A 14,175-nucleotide genomic window follows, 5' to 3' on the forward strand; every position below is an offset into this window, starting at 1 on the left:
TGCCAAGGATGTAAGTAAACGTTAATAGCCTTTGCCCGGAAGCCCCAGGCGTATTGCAAACCGTCTGCAAAAGGACCAACATAAGTTTAAAGTTTAGTAAACACTCAACATAAGATAAGACATCAATGGATTCAAACCTTGCAAAGAGGACAGGGAGATAAGCCCTAAGATAAGAAAGTCAAACCTGTCTGTCTGTCTGTCTGTCTGTCTGTGTTTATTATTCTATCGAGCTATCGTTCTATTATTCTATCGATTGTCAGGATTGAAAGGGTTCCTTAAATAGCGTAATCAAATGCATTTACTAATAACCGCATGCAATCAGTGAGATAATTCGAATACTACAATATTAAAATAATGCAATTGTATCACGTTGATTACTTTTGGATTACTATGATACCAAATATGCTAAGAAGAGACAAAAACAATATAATTACAATTACTAAATTGTGTTTGACATAAAAACAGTGTAACCTTGAAAAATAATTGAAGGAAACTATAGTTAGGTAGTTGCTTGTAGTCCTATAAAAAAGTGATGTAATTTTAACCACATTTATTAAGCAAACAAAAAATATATCTTCAACCTGGAAGACAAGATATGCTTTCTTTTAGTTTACATTAAGAGGGTATTAAGAAGCCAATATTGTTTTGAACCCACCAATTGTTCACTTTCTAAATTTTCAACAAACTTTTTCACTTATGTGTGAATGCTAAATATCTTGAAAGTAGAGTATTCAGTTTTTTAAGCTAAATTAAATATTTTTATAACATAACAATACATTGATCAAATAATTGATTTGAACAACTATTAACTGCAAAATACTGAAAGATCAACTATCAAATTCACTAACTGCCCCTGAAAGCATTACTCACGAACAACTTCCCTGCCTAGTGACCAATACACACACGCTAGCCACCTCACAAAACTGCAGGCTCTCGCAAATATAACAAAATGAGTGCTACGTTGAAGGAACAATAAAACAAAGACAAAAGAATAAAGCTAATTTCACCTGCAATACACTGTGACGAACGTGCATTGGTGGATTAGGTGCCGGTCTGTACAAAAATTGGGCTCGCGTACGCCGCACCTGCGCGTGTGTAAACATAATCTTTCTTTTGTCAGTGATTGAAATTATAACACAATTTATCCATCTATCCATCTATCCATCCACCCATCAATTCATTCATCCATCTGTTCATGACAATGCAAACCTGTCATCCATCACCCTGCCGCACAAAAGCATCTTCTGACTCCAAGGAGGGCTCCATCGATGACATGCCCACACATGCCCAGGTCTGGTATGTTTCACGGCATTAGATTTAAATAAGAATTGTGCACATTTAAGCGGAAGAAGCTTAAACACTGCATGCAGTGGCCTTCAAGTCGTCGCAGCACCCTGGTCATCTCACATGCGTCTTTTCCTCCCCGGCAAGCGGCTAAGTGATTTACAAGCATGTTGCACCAAAAAGGCAGGGCGCAAAATTTTGGGGTCAGGGAGAGCACGAGCACTCCCACTAATGCCGCAATTATGCGTTAGGCGTCCAAGCCGCCGGCCCGAAAAAAAAAAAGCCGGATGCTCACCGGCCGCATGACAAGTCCGGGCCGAAGCCAGGGAGCGATAGAGTACGAGACGCCGTTTCCTATTTCTACTTACAGGCATTGCCTTTCTCTTATCTCTGCTGAAGGTATTAAAGAGCCCCTATGCATGTTGGGACACAGCCTCCATTGTTTGCAAAAGAACCAAGTTGGTCGAGTCATCCCCTATCTGATCCTTTGTTTTTTTAGCTAGTAGCCAAGAAATTCAGGCAGTGCAGTGTTCTGTTTAAGATGAATACCTACTTGGGATTGACCATGTGTAGAAGTGAATTATCACATTGATTAAGCAAAAACTGATTATTTAACTGTACTGCAAAACATTCGATTATTGCCAAATTTATTTTACTGTATATTTGATCATGTTTGTGGTAAGAACTTAAAGGTGGTGTCAGTCACTTCAAAATATTCTACTTGCTGGATAAAATCGGCATTGCAGCCTTTGTCAATGTCCTCCTGCTGCGCGTGAAAGTATGTGGAATTCCTAGAAAACTCTTAACAACTTAAAAAACTTCCTTTATCATCATTGTTGGCGTTTGGGTTGACATTTGGATAGAATTTGAAACAGTGCTTTTCTTACTTTCACCATTTTCAGCCGAGAATAAAATAAAACCTGAAGCAGGCGTGCGAAATCGGTGGCCCTTTCTCCTTTCGTCGTGCGTAACGCCTCCATGGCTGGAACTCCGAACCCTAACCCTAACCCTAACCCCACCTTGGTACATGATCCAAAAAACATTCACGATTATCTTATTCAAATAAAACAGATACACGTGTGGTAAAAATAAGGATATAAAAACTCTGTAATGGTAAAAAAATAATGTTGGAAACAAAGACAATTTGGGGTTATTTCCTTATAGGTATATATATTACATTATATCATTGTATTTATTTTATATAATATACATATATAATTAGTTTCTGACCCTAAAAGAAAATAATTCCTAAAATGAGTATAATTATCTAATATCTGATTATTTTTTCGGATTCATCACAATCTTTTTATTTGGTCAAATTTCAACCTTGTGTAAATACATTAAAGGAGCTGATAACTTTGCAAATGACAAAATCAACGTAAAAGCAATGATTCCCATTTAAGTTACTTAAAGAGACACTGTGTAATATTTGACCAGTAGATGTCACTGTATTGTGTAGTGCAATCAAAAATGAGTGCTTCGAAGCACAAAGACGAATACGAACTACGGAGATGCGAAGTGACCAAACCACAAAATAGATAGATACTTTATTCATCCCATTTTGCACATGTTTTTGTTTTCAAGGCCTCAAGTTAAATAAAATAAATATAATTGTCTCATCCCATGATTCTTTAAAATAAATGCACGATCATTTGATATTATTACAGTATTCAAATCATTTTTTTTTTTTTTTTTTTAAATAAAACGAAGGTTTTTTTCCCACATGGGGGATGCAAAAGGAAACAGAATTTCCCTTTTTGGTCCAATGACCACGAAATAGTTGTCGTGTTGTCGATCTCAATTCGGAGCTTTGGCGAAATCTGCGATATGCAAAGTAAGTTCAGTAAAACCACGGGAACGTGTTGTTATTTATAACCTGCCCAAAAACACAGTGGAGAATAGAACGTGTCATTCTCCCTACATTTTGTCTGCGGAATTTCAAAGCGATGGAAAGCGCTTCAGTGCCCAGGGGTGGTTTTTATTTTTTGCAGCATCCCGAAACATCTGCCCGACTCCCGCTTAAGATCCCACGGCGGTCAGACCGCTCCTTTGCTGTAATCTTTGACTGCCGTGCCAAAACGACGGCTATTTCCGAGGAAGATTCACGAGATCCGATTTCCTTGAAAGTCTCCTTGGGTAGACGGTGCTCAGTTGGAGTTCAAACTGGGGATGCGGTAATTATAACATTTAAATTGAAATATTTTTAAGATCCATTGCTAAAAAATGATAGATTTTTTAAGTAGTGTAGTTGTGGTATCGCTATCTGGTATTGTTATCGATGCCTATTCAAGAGGTTGCAAATAGATGAAAAAATATGCTACGACCGAACAATAACTGTTATTTTAATCCCTCGCTAATTTGCATTTCGTACTTCTTAGCCTAAATGTATTCTGGGTTGAATGATATTCACAGATCCATTATCCCTAATCACAGATTTCTGGCAGAGTGCATTTATGTTGTGCCTGGTGCCTCTCTTTTTCCATGCTGTATGCCCAAAAGTTAACTGTACTCGTGGGTCCCCTGATCACATATTGCTGCAAACAGGCCAGGTAATGGCAGAACACACTTCCATGGTGTCTCTTTATTTGCTTTTTTTCTACCTAAAATGAACTGCACTTGGGCTGCGATGCATTATCCTCATTTAAAGAAATATTATGATCAGTAATTGTTTGAACATAATATGGCCATTTTTTAATTTTGGGTGAGTACTTGTGAATGGGAGGCAGCTGCTTGCAACACACAACTGAGGGAGATTTTTTTGTCAGGCCTTGCAACTTTTTTTACTTACTGTCCAACAAAATGTGAACTTTACTTGTGCTCTCGTGATCCATCATCCCTAATCCCATATTACCGACCAGCAGAAGGCACTTCTGTTAGGAGGTGGGCTGTTTTGGTCTAACTGACATAAAATGCTCATTTTTGGCTGTGATGTGTTTTCCCAATCAACTTTTGCTGCAAGCGTGAGGACTGCAGAGCACAGTTTTGTCAGACCTAAAGGCTCCATTTTGACTGTGATGTTCACCAAAAAGTGAACCGGCTTGTGTGACTGCAATCCATTTACTCCAATCACATATTTGCAGAGTGTATCTTTGTCAGGCCTAGTGTATCATTTTCTGCTGTGCTTTCTACCAAAAAGTAAACAGCACTGATGCGGCCGCAATCCTTTATCCTATATTTCTGCAAGCAGGGGCCAGCGGGATTCACTTTTGTTGGGAGGCATGCCGTTCTGTAAGTAATATGCAAATTTGAGTTGAGATCCACTATCTCCAGTTGACTATTGCTGAGAGCAGGGGCCACCAGAGTTTTTTTTTCCTTTTTCGGGCTGTTGAAGCGTTCTGTTGTAGCCTGCCTAAAATGTACTGCATTGTATTGGCTGCAACCCGCTATCCCCAGTTGATTATTGATAAGGGTGGGGGCCAAGAGAAGAAATTTGTGCAGCTGTGATCCATTACACCCGGCGATTATTGCTCAGAGTTCGTACACGTGCTTGAAATTCTTGAAAATGCTTGAATTTTAATGTTGTCTTTGCAAGGATTAAAAAGTGCTTGAATTCTGGTTCAAGTGATTGTAATGCTTGAAATCTTTGCCATGTTTCAAAACAACTCTGCTTAAAAATTATGCCTGTACTGCTCTTTGGTGGCTTAGCTTTTCTAATGCATTTCTTATTCCCTCGTGATTAACTGCTGCTGGCATTAGTTTGTATGGCGCTGTCCTTTGAAGCATCATCAAGAGGACTAAGAGAAAAAGTGTGCTCCCCATTTACCGGGATGAACGAAGGATTACAGTTTTTTTGTTTTTAATTTCAAATATATGTAAATTTCTGTGATCCTTTTTAGCTGGTGGACTGGAGAGTGGGTGGAATGCAGCCGTTCATGCGGCGGCGGCCAGCAGAGTCGCCCTCTGCGTTGCATGAGGAAGGTGACGTACCAGCGGGACGAAGCGGCGGCGCATTCTCTTTGTCCTGTGCTATCCCCGGCGCAGCTCCGGCCCTGCAACACGCAAGCCTGCCCTCCCGGCTGGGGCACGGGATCCTGGTCGCAGGTATACTCGGGTATTCACCCCTGCCCCTTTCAAGTCACCACTATTAGTCAAAACCCATTCAAACTTGGTTGAACTTTTGCCTATCGGAGCTGATGTCAGCCTCCAGGATCTGTCCAATGTCAAACGTGCATTTTCATGCAGCGGATCTGCATTTTGTCAAGAGATGCTGACTTTCATCTTTCTTTTCTCACTGTCCTGTGACGCTAATCAAAATCGCTTTAACGCGTTTGGAAAAAAAGCATTCTTTTGGCCTAATTGGACTAAACTCTGCCTATCTTTATTCAAAACAGCTGGAATTCGTCATTGTTCATTTCCAGACTTTGTAGAGCGAACTTACTCTGCAAAATACATAAGTAAATCAAAATGTTCCTTTTTCCCATATTAGGCAGAACATTTTAGTACTTTTAACAGTATATTTCTCTCATTTTTTCATTTTCATTACATTCATGTTTTTATTTTGTATATTTTAAATATTTTTTCAGGGTAAAATAATGAAAAACCCTACGGATAATCACAATGATCTTAGATGGTAGATGGAAGTTTTTTTTTTCAACTATTATTATTATATTAAGAACTTAATATTGATATTGTTTACCCCCAATTAAATAGATATACATATGTTAAAGGTATGGTAAAACATGTAGGTTATTATTTGTATTTTATACATTAAAATAGTGCTAAAAAAGGTTGAAATAAGATAAAATAAACATAACATTGAAAAAGGGTATTTATTTTATTAGATTTATATTGATTTATTCTAAAAAAATGTAAAATTATCCTTCAAATAATCACAATTACTTTATACAGCAAATAAAAGTTAAAATATAGTAAACAGAGGTAGGCTTTTTATCTCATTCATTACAGGGAATATAGAAATCTATCTCTATCTATCTCTCTCTCTCTCTCTCTCTCTCTCTCTCTCTCTCTCTCTCTCTCTCTCTCTCTCTCTCTCTCTCTCTCTCTCTCTCTCTCTCTCTCTCTCTCTCTCTCTCTCTCTCTCTGACTCTCTCTGACTCACTCTCTCTCTCTCTCTCTCTCTCTCTCTCTAGATAGATAGATGTCCCTCTCTATATCTCCATCTCTCTATCTATCTATCTATCTATCTATCTATCTATCTATCTATCTATCTATCTATCTATCTATCTATCTATCTATCTATCTATCTATCTATCTATCTATCTATCTATCTATCTATCTATCTATATTGATAAAAAAAGGTTAAAATCAGTTTCAATGAATATAATATTTAGAATATTTGTTTTGTCAGTTTACTAAATGTTTAATTTTTTTTCTGGAAAAGAGTGATCTTAAAAACGATCCAAGTTATTTTAGATGCAGAATAAATGTATTTTTTTTTCTCGTTTTATTTTAGTCTTTTACCTTAAAGGCTTGATTTGGTATGTGTGAAGTAAACATAGAAGTATGGACAAAGTATGGAATTGGTTAAAATGGAAACATTTTTTACAAAGAAAAACGTACACCAAGAGGGTAAGTTATCTTTGTGCAATGCAGTTTAAATGAATCGTCGCCTAATTTAAAACGTTAGTGGAAGTGTCTAAGTTCAATTATTCACTGTCAAAAAATAATCGTTTTAGAGGCTGTCTTAAATTTCGAATATGTTTGGATAATTATAGGCTTTTCAAATGGCAAGTGCACTTCCAAGCAGGCACGCCACTCAACCTAAAAGCATGGCTGCCCTCTGCTGGACATTTTGCGTGATAACAAATTGCAAGCATCTGGCAGACGTTAATAAGTAAATACATTTATACATAAATGTATATATATCTATGTTATATCAATTTATCTCTCTTTCTATTTATGTCTCTCTCTCTCTCTCTCTCTCTCTCTCTCTCTCTCTCTCTCTCTCTCTCTCTCTCTCTTTCTCTCTCTCTCTCTCTCTCTCTCTCCTTCTCTCTTCTCTCTATACATTTGTTTTTGCGCGGAAAATTAAATACATCTTATCAATCCATTTATTTATTTATCTTCGATCTTTTACGGTATTTATCATTCAATCAAATTGTTTTTAAGGGAAAATATAACCTCAGCATGAAAAAATGTTTCCACCAAAGGCTGGTAATTTAGCTATTTTAGGATTACCTTTTCTTAAAAATGAACAAAACTGTTTAATGTAATGGATCATACAGAATTTGTTTACTATTTTTTTTTCCTAATGTAAGAAAATATAAATGATGAGAGACGATTATCTGGTATCTTCTATATCAAATCATTTATCTCAGTTTACGTATCGTTTCATTATAACTATGGTTAAAAGAAATATTTACCTTACAATATATATTTAAAACAAGATAAAACTAATATTAAAGGCGAAATATTTTCCTTTTGAATATATATATATTTTTGCTGGGATTTAAATTAGATAAATGTTGTTTTTAATTTCAGTTGCATACATTTTTTTTCGTCTTTCAGTTTGGGACTGCCAAAAGGCTAGATCTTTTCTTTCATGAGAAAATGTAATTAAAATAAGTTATCAATTATTAGTTAATATTATCTCTTAAAAACAAAAACAAAAAAATGCCGACTGTATCAAATTATTTGATTAAGCAGATATATTTTTTTCCTGATTCAAACAATTATTCAAGTTTAATAAAAAACACAATATAAATTAGTAAACTTCTTGCATTTTTTTCTTCTTAAAAATACTTATTTTGCATCAACTAACTCGAATAATTTCGCTCAGTTTACGCTTCATCCCTACAGACATGTATTAAAATAAAAATTAAATCCTTAAAACGAGAAACATTTTTCTATTCTCCATGTAAAAACAGAAGAAGATATTCATGAAATTAGCAGAATTATCAGGCAATTGCAATTTTTGGTTGCTTTGGAGAATTAGAATTATATTAATGATGTTTTGAATTTAAGTTTGAAGTTAAAACAGCAATCACAGGAATGTCACACATCTTATCTCGTATCAGGTACATATATATATATATATATATATATATATATATTATATACATATATATATATATATATATATATATATATATATATATATATATATATATATATAAACTTAATACAGGCCAGGCACTAGTGCCGTCATTTAGCCGTCAATCATTTTGACTCGTTTGCGACTGTTTTCGGAGTTCAGCTATCGGTTAAATCCATTCTCCTTGAAACGACCAATGAAAGCTTTCAGTGCCAGGTTTAGGCGCTTTGTCTTTCTGTTTGAGTAGTGCACTCGTATTAAACGTTGAAGGCGTCCCCAATGAGCAGTTGCACTCTTGCCCAGCTCAAGTTTACGGCCTTGTTTTGTCGCCGGATGTTGTGCCGCTTGGAGGTCACATTTATTTGTGAGCGATGGAGTCATTTTGTTTAATGTTTGGCTCCGTTACGGAGTGGCGACCTTCGCTTTGCCCTTCAAGCGTGTCTGCAATAACTGACCATTTGGTGGACTGTGGGATGTTGATATGGGTGACCACAGTTCATAAACTGTATTTTCCGCACTATAAGCCTGCAATTTTTTTAAAAAGCTGAACATGCACCTTATAGTACGGTGCGCCTTATATATGGATCAATATTAAGTCACAGCAAGGTTTTGCAACTACTGTAAGCAGCTGCCAACTCGATTTTTCTCTGTAGAAGAAATAGTGCGCAGTGTATGCTAGAATTTATACATACCGGCGTTTCTGTTCCTAACCAATGTGCCAATCATCAGAAGGAGGCGGGTCCTTTTAAACACCTATAGGCTCACATAGGCTAAAGCGGGGTAAGACAAAGCCTGCAATTGGCCGAAAAGGATGTGAAAGAATAATGAACTGCCAATACCTTATTGAAATATTTAGGACACATTTTTTTTTCTTGACATTTTGTTCGAAATAGGAGCCTCCAGAAGCAGTTTTCGTTTCATTCTTGTATTAGAGACGCTCCCCTACTTACCGTTCAACTTACAAATAATGTATATACGAACATTTTTTTCGGGGTATTGAAAAATATCTGGACATTGCTGTAAGTTAGATTTTGTATTGTGTGCACCCTTTTCCATCACTTTAGTGCTTCTTTCCGCTGCTAGCGGTGTGTGTTGGTTTGAGAGGTCACCCAGCATCCACCCGAAATTAAAAAAAGCATCCGCCTTCTCTTCCTAGTTCGTGTGTAAACATTCTATACTGTCTATGTCTATACTATCTCCAGCGTGCTAAGAACTTTGACATTTTTATTGTTTAATGTCTCATTCAATATGGTTGGTGTAAAGTGTAAAGAAGAGGCGAGGCATTTCATTTGAAATGAAAGTGGAATAAGGAAGCTTGATGCGGTTAAGAAAATAGTCGGAACACTTTTTTTCGGCCACTTTTTTACCATGAAGGAGGACCTCTTAAAGCTTATCTTCCAAAAGTAAGTTACACTTATTTATTTTATAGAGCATATTATTAAATGAAATGTTTATTTTTCAGTACAAAACAATACAGGTTACTTATTAAAGCCTTAAACATACTTATATAAACCTTAAACATACAAAATATAGCACTGAAGCAACTTACGAACGAATTCAACTTTCGAACAATGGTTCGTAAGTCGGGCAGCATCTGCATCTGTTCCTGAAACCATTATTGAATTGAATTGTCCTAATTGTCATTGATGTCGAGAATAGACATGACACTCCTGGGTAAAAATGTAATAATATTTTTTTTTAAAAGAAAACTTAAAAACAGAGATTAGTCAGGATATAAGACTCTCATGGTGGATAGGGAAATATTTTTTCAAAGTAATGCTCAAACACTGGCCTGAGGATAATAGTGCAATGAGAATAGTGGATTGTAGCAGTAGTGCAGTTCAAAGTAGCGCAATGACATTTATTGGAAACAAAATGAAAATAAATATTTATTTTCACAGTTTTGCGCACTTGTGGTGATACCCCTGGGAAATAACTAAGCCTGTTAGTCCTTGTTTAAAGGGACCTGTAACGATTACCAGAGGGCAACAGAGGTGGTGGCTGGGGTGAGAAGGTTCTTTTATAACGTTGATGGCTCTGCCTCGGTATCAAAACCCAGCAATGTTCTCCAGACTGGACAGAGAAAAGACACTAATTTTCTGGGGTGTGTTAATTACGATCGGTATGTTTTTCCTGTCCATTGCTTTGGTCCCATGATACTACCTGGTGAAAAAATACATTTTAAATCTTAGTCTATGATAAAATAAAATGACAATACTATTTTGGTTGCTCAGAAGAAACAAAAAATGATAGTGCCTCAGAGGAGCGTTGGAAAAACACAAAAAACGGCGGAATAACCCAAAGAAGGGCGCCTCTCGAGTCTAAGCCCATCTTCTTTGCCCGCAGTGCTCCAAAAGTTGCGGACGCGGTCTGAGGAAGCGAAGCGTGTTTTGCCAAAGCGGCGAACTTGGGACGGCGGTGGTGCCCGATAGCATGTGCAGATACAACCAGCGACCCAAAGCAACGGAGAGTTGTGTCCTAAGACGCTGCCCAAGGAACGACAGGTTGCAGTGGGCGCACACTTCCTGGGGGGAGGTGAGATTGAGCCGTGACCTACCTCAAATATGGAATGAACAAATGATACCTTTTGCGCTGATTCACCTAACTCACTTTTTTGTGACGATGCATGAGTTCACTTTGACAGCAATGTTTTGTTTATTTCTACCCCAAAAATCAACATTAGCCAAAGCCGTTTATTCTATAAATGGAAACATTTTCTACGATACATAGAATTCATGAAATGTTCACTCTAAACGTAAAAAAAAACAAATAACCTACATTTGAAAATGGAATTTGATCCAATTCACATGACTTAACAGAATAACATTTTGAAGGTGGTCCAAACAAAATCTTTTAGTTTTATTTATTTATTCTGCTGTAGTTTCTAGAAAATTTTTAAGGGATTTGATTTAAACAGAAATACACATTTTTAATTTATTAAGTTAAAGTTAAAGAGACCTTCTGAAAAGCTTTATTTGGTATAATATGAGATATTTCTAGGGTAAATACAATATTCTTATTTAGTTATATATATATATATATATATATATATATATATATATATATATATATATATATATATATATAATTTTTTTTTTTTAATTTTTACATTTTTTATTTTTTTATTTTTAACAAAAAGTTAGCCTACTTAAGACAAACTTACACATTTGTATTTTTTTGGTATTTGAACCTTATTCTTGATTTTATATAATATGGCCCATTCTGACTGAATTTGGTTTGAATAAAATTATGTTAAAAACAATAATTACACATTAGTCGTTAAAAATTAAAAATCAACAATTGTTCGGCTTTTTTGAAGATTATGACCAATTTTTAAATTGGTAGTTTTAAATAAAAGCAACGTTTTTTTGTTAAGAACAAATTATTTTCCCTTATCTTTGAAAAATAAACCATTAAAAAAATATATATTTGGTAGAATGCGACCTAATTTCTAGGGGTTGTTTTTGAAAAAGACAAGTTTAAGGTGTTTTCTTGTATGGAAAAAAAGGTTGGAGATATTTTATATACAGAACATTACTGGTAAATGGTCATAGTTTAGAAAACACAAAATTCCTATTTTTTTTTGGTATGTTTTAAAAAAATGTGTATTTAAATATTTTATGGTAAGTGAAGGCTTTACAAAAGAGAGATACATTAGTTTTTATTTTTTTAACCTCATCCAATTGACCTAGTTTTTTTTATTGGGAAGGCATATTATTTAAAATTAAATAAGATACATTTTAGGCAGTTTTAGAATAATTTTAATGATAATAATTTTGGATGTAGTGAAAACTAATCCACCCAATTTTGGAAGGGTTGTTTGGTTCAAAAACACCAAGTAAATAACAGTTTGGAACAGAGTGACCGCAGGTCAATTTACATTATCCTTATAAGCCAACCCAGCACATTTTTGAGGATGTTGTTTATGCAAAACAAAAACGTTGGTTTAAATAAACCCAAGTATTGCAGTGGGTCGGTCTTCTTTTGCCCAGGATATTTCTGACCCAACTGTTTTTAGAATAAGGGATTCTTGCATTTTAAGTGTTCCAGGTCATGCGGTCCTGGATTGCAGAGGCGAGAACTCCGTTGTGGGGAGAAAGACTTCCAGGGAGGGTAAGAAATTCAAAATACCCTTCATATAATAAGGTCAAGTTTGGACAAATATGTGTAGATTTTACTGTTACACAAGAGCATCTTGTAAACAGCTTCCTTGATTTAATTTGCTCATAATATTACTGGAAAAAATATTTGAAGCCCAGAAAATACCAATTGTTTATTTTTGACTCATTTTTGCTGGTAGATTTGTTGAGTTTCCCATGAGGAGGTGCAGGAATCTCGCCAAACCCTCGGAGGAGTTGCAGCAGGCATGCGAGCAAGGTCCATGCCCAGAATTGTCCCGGGTCCTAGCGGGAAGGACCATCCCCGGCGCTGTGGTTTCAAGCTGGTACTCGTCTCCATGGCAACAGGTATTTATATGACATATTATATATATATATATATATATATATATATATATATATATATATATATATATATATATATATATATATATATATATATATATATATATATATATATACACGGTCCTCAACCACCTCAATGCTCAACCGAATCGGTGTTCGACCCAAAAATGTGCGCAAAAAAATGTTTCGATGCTCGACACGAAAAAAATAGCCGAGTCAAAATAGCCGTCTCGAATGCGATTTGGCGCGTAAGGAGTGAAGACGAGTGGAGCCAGCTGCACTCGGCGGCGCGAGTTAACCTGGCTATAGCGCCACTTCTATCCAGACCATGAATGAGTGAAGGGGTACATCATGTTCAAAGTTTTTTTTTTCCAAGTTTGTACTTTTGCATTGGTTTTGAACATGGGTCCCAAGAACAACAGCGATAAAGGGAAGGATTGTATCGTTGTGGCCTGTGCAGTCCTTTGAGACATTTTGTGATTAAGGGCTATACCAATAAATGTGACTTGGCTTGTAGAGCAAGGGCGTCCCATTTGGTTCCTTTACGGCCTGTTCTTCTTCTTCTCTTTCTTGGAGTGCTCCGTGTCATGTGGCGGAGGTGTCCAGACTCGCACAGTCCAATGTCTGCATCAGGGTCGTCCAGCGATTGGTTGCCCGCCCCATCAGCGGCCAATGGCGTCGCAGGCTTGCAACACTCAGTTCTGTCCCCGGGCTCCCCCATCGCCGCGGTACCACAACCGGGTGACATCTGTTGGGAACACAGTCACAGGTAAAGTACATTTTCTACAGCTAGGGTCATCAATATAGCCCCCAGGCAATCCCCTAAGAACACCTGAGTATCCCCTAGACTGGTTCTGAAATCTGATCACCAGTAATGGGACATTGCAACTTTCTAAGAATAAATAAATAAATATACAATATTTTTCCAATTATTCTTTTTTCACCCATTTTTCTTATTTTTACCTCCCAATTTCTGTGTTTCATGACATAATAAACATTTTAAAAACAGAAAAAGAAAAGGGAACAATTCTTATGACTCTTAAGACCACTTCTGGGAAAATAACCAAATAAAACAAATATATTTTTCCAATTATCCTTTTTTTGCTACTATTTTTCTATCTTTTTTAGATTGTTTTTAAATGAAATGGAAAGTAAATTAAAAAAAGACAGGGGGACATCCCCATGTATCTTTGAAATATAAATTGAAAAAAAATTCACCCAAAACTAAAACAAAAAATAATTGTATTTTTCGTCCTTCTTTTTCTTTTTTTTCTTACATCGAAAAACGAAATAACAAAAAACAAAAATAGTACCACAAATCCTTGGACCCTTAGGGGGTTAGAAATTAAAACATGAGCAGGCCTTTTTTCTTCCTCCATTTTATTCTCATACTAAAAAAGAAATCTTACACTTTACACCAACCATATTGAATGG

The 14,175-nt window shown here is 36.0% G+C and overlaps 1 protein-coding gene across 3 annotated transcripts in view; it reads left to right on the forward strand.

The window, feature by feature from the left end:
• The window catches only part of adamts18 (ADAM metallopeptidase with thrombospondin type 1 motif, 18), a 94,389-nt gene that overhangs the window by 78,382 nt on the left and 1,832 nt on the right, over nt 1-14,175 (forward strand). For all 3 annotated transcript variants that reach the window (XM_088333948.1, XM_088333949.1, XM_088333950.1), the window contains 5 exons: nt 5,121-5,325; nt 10,625-10,813; nt 12,321-12,391; nt 12,579-12,744; nt 13,318-13,510. In XM_088333948.1, coding sequence (XP_088190074.1) covers nt 5,121-5,325; nt 10,625-10,813; nt 12,321-12,391; nt 12,579-12,744; nt 13,318-13,510 — 824 coding nt within the window. The remainder of the gene's footprint in view (nt 1-5,120; nt 5,326-10,624; nt 10,814-12,320; nt 12,392-12,578; nt 12,745-13,317; nt 13,511-14,175) is intronic.

Source organism: Urocampus carinirostris, chromosome 4 (assembly GCF_059441175.1).
Source record: "Urocampus carinirostris isolate Australia breed hairy pipefish chromosome 4, RoL_Ucar_1.0, whole genome shotgun sequence".
Lineage (NCBI taxonomy): Eukaryota > Metazoa > Chordata > Actinopteri > Syngnathiformes > Syngnathidae > Urocampus > Urocampus carinirostris.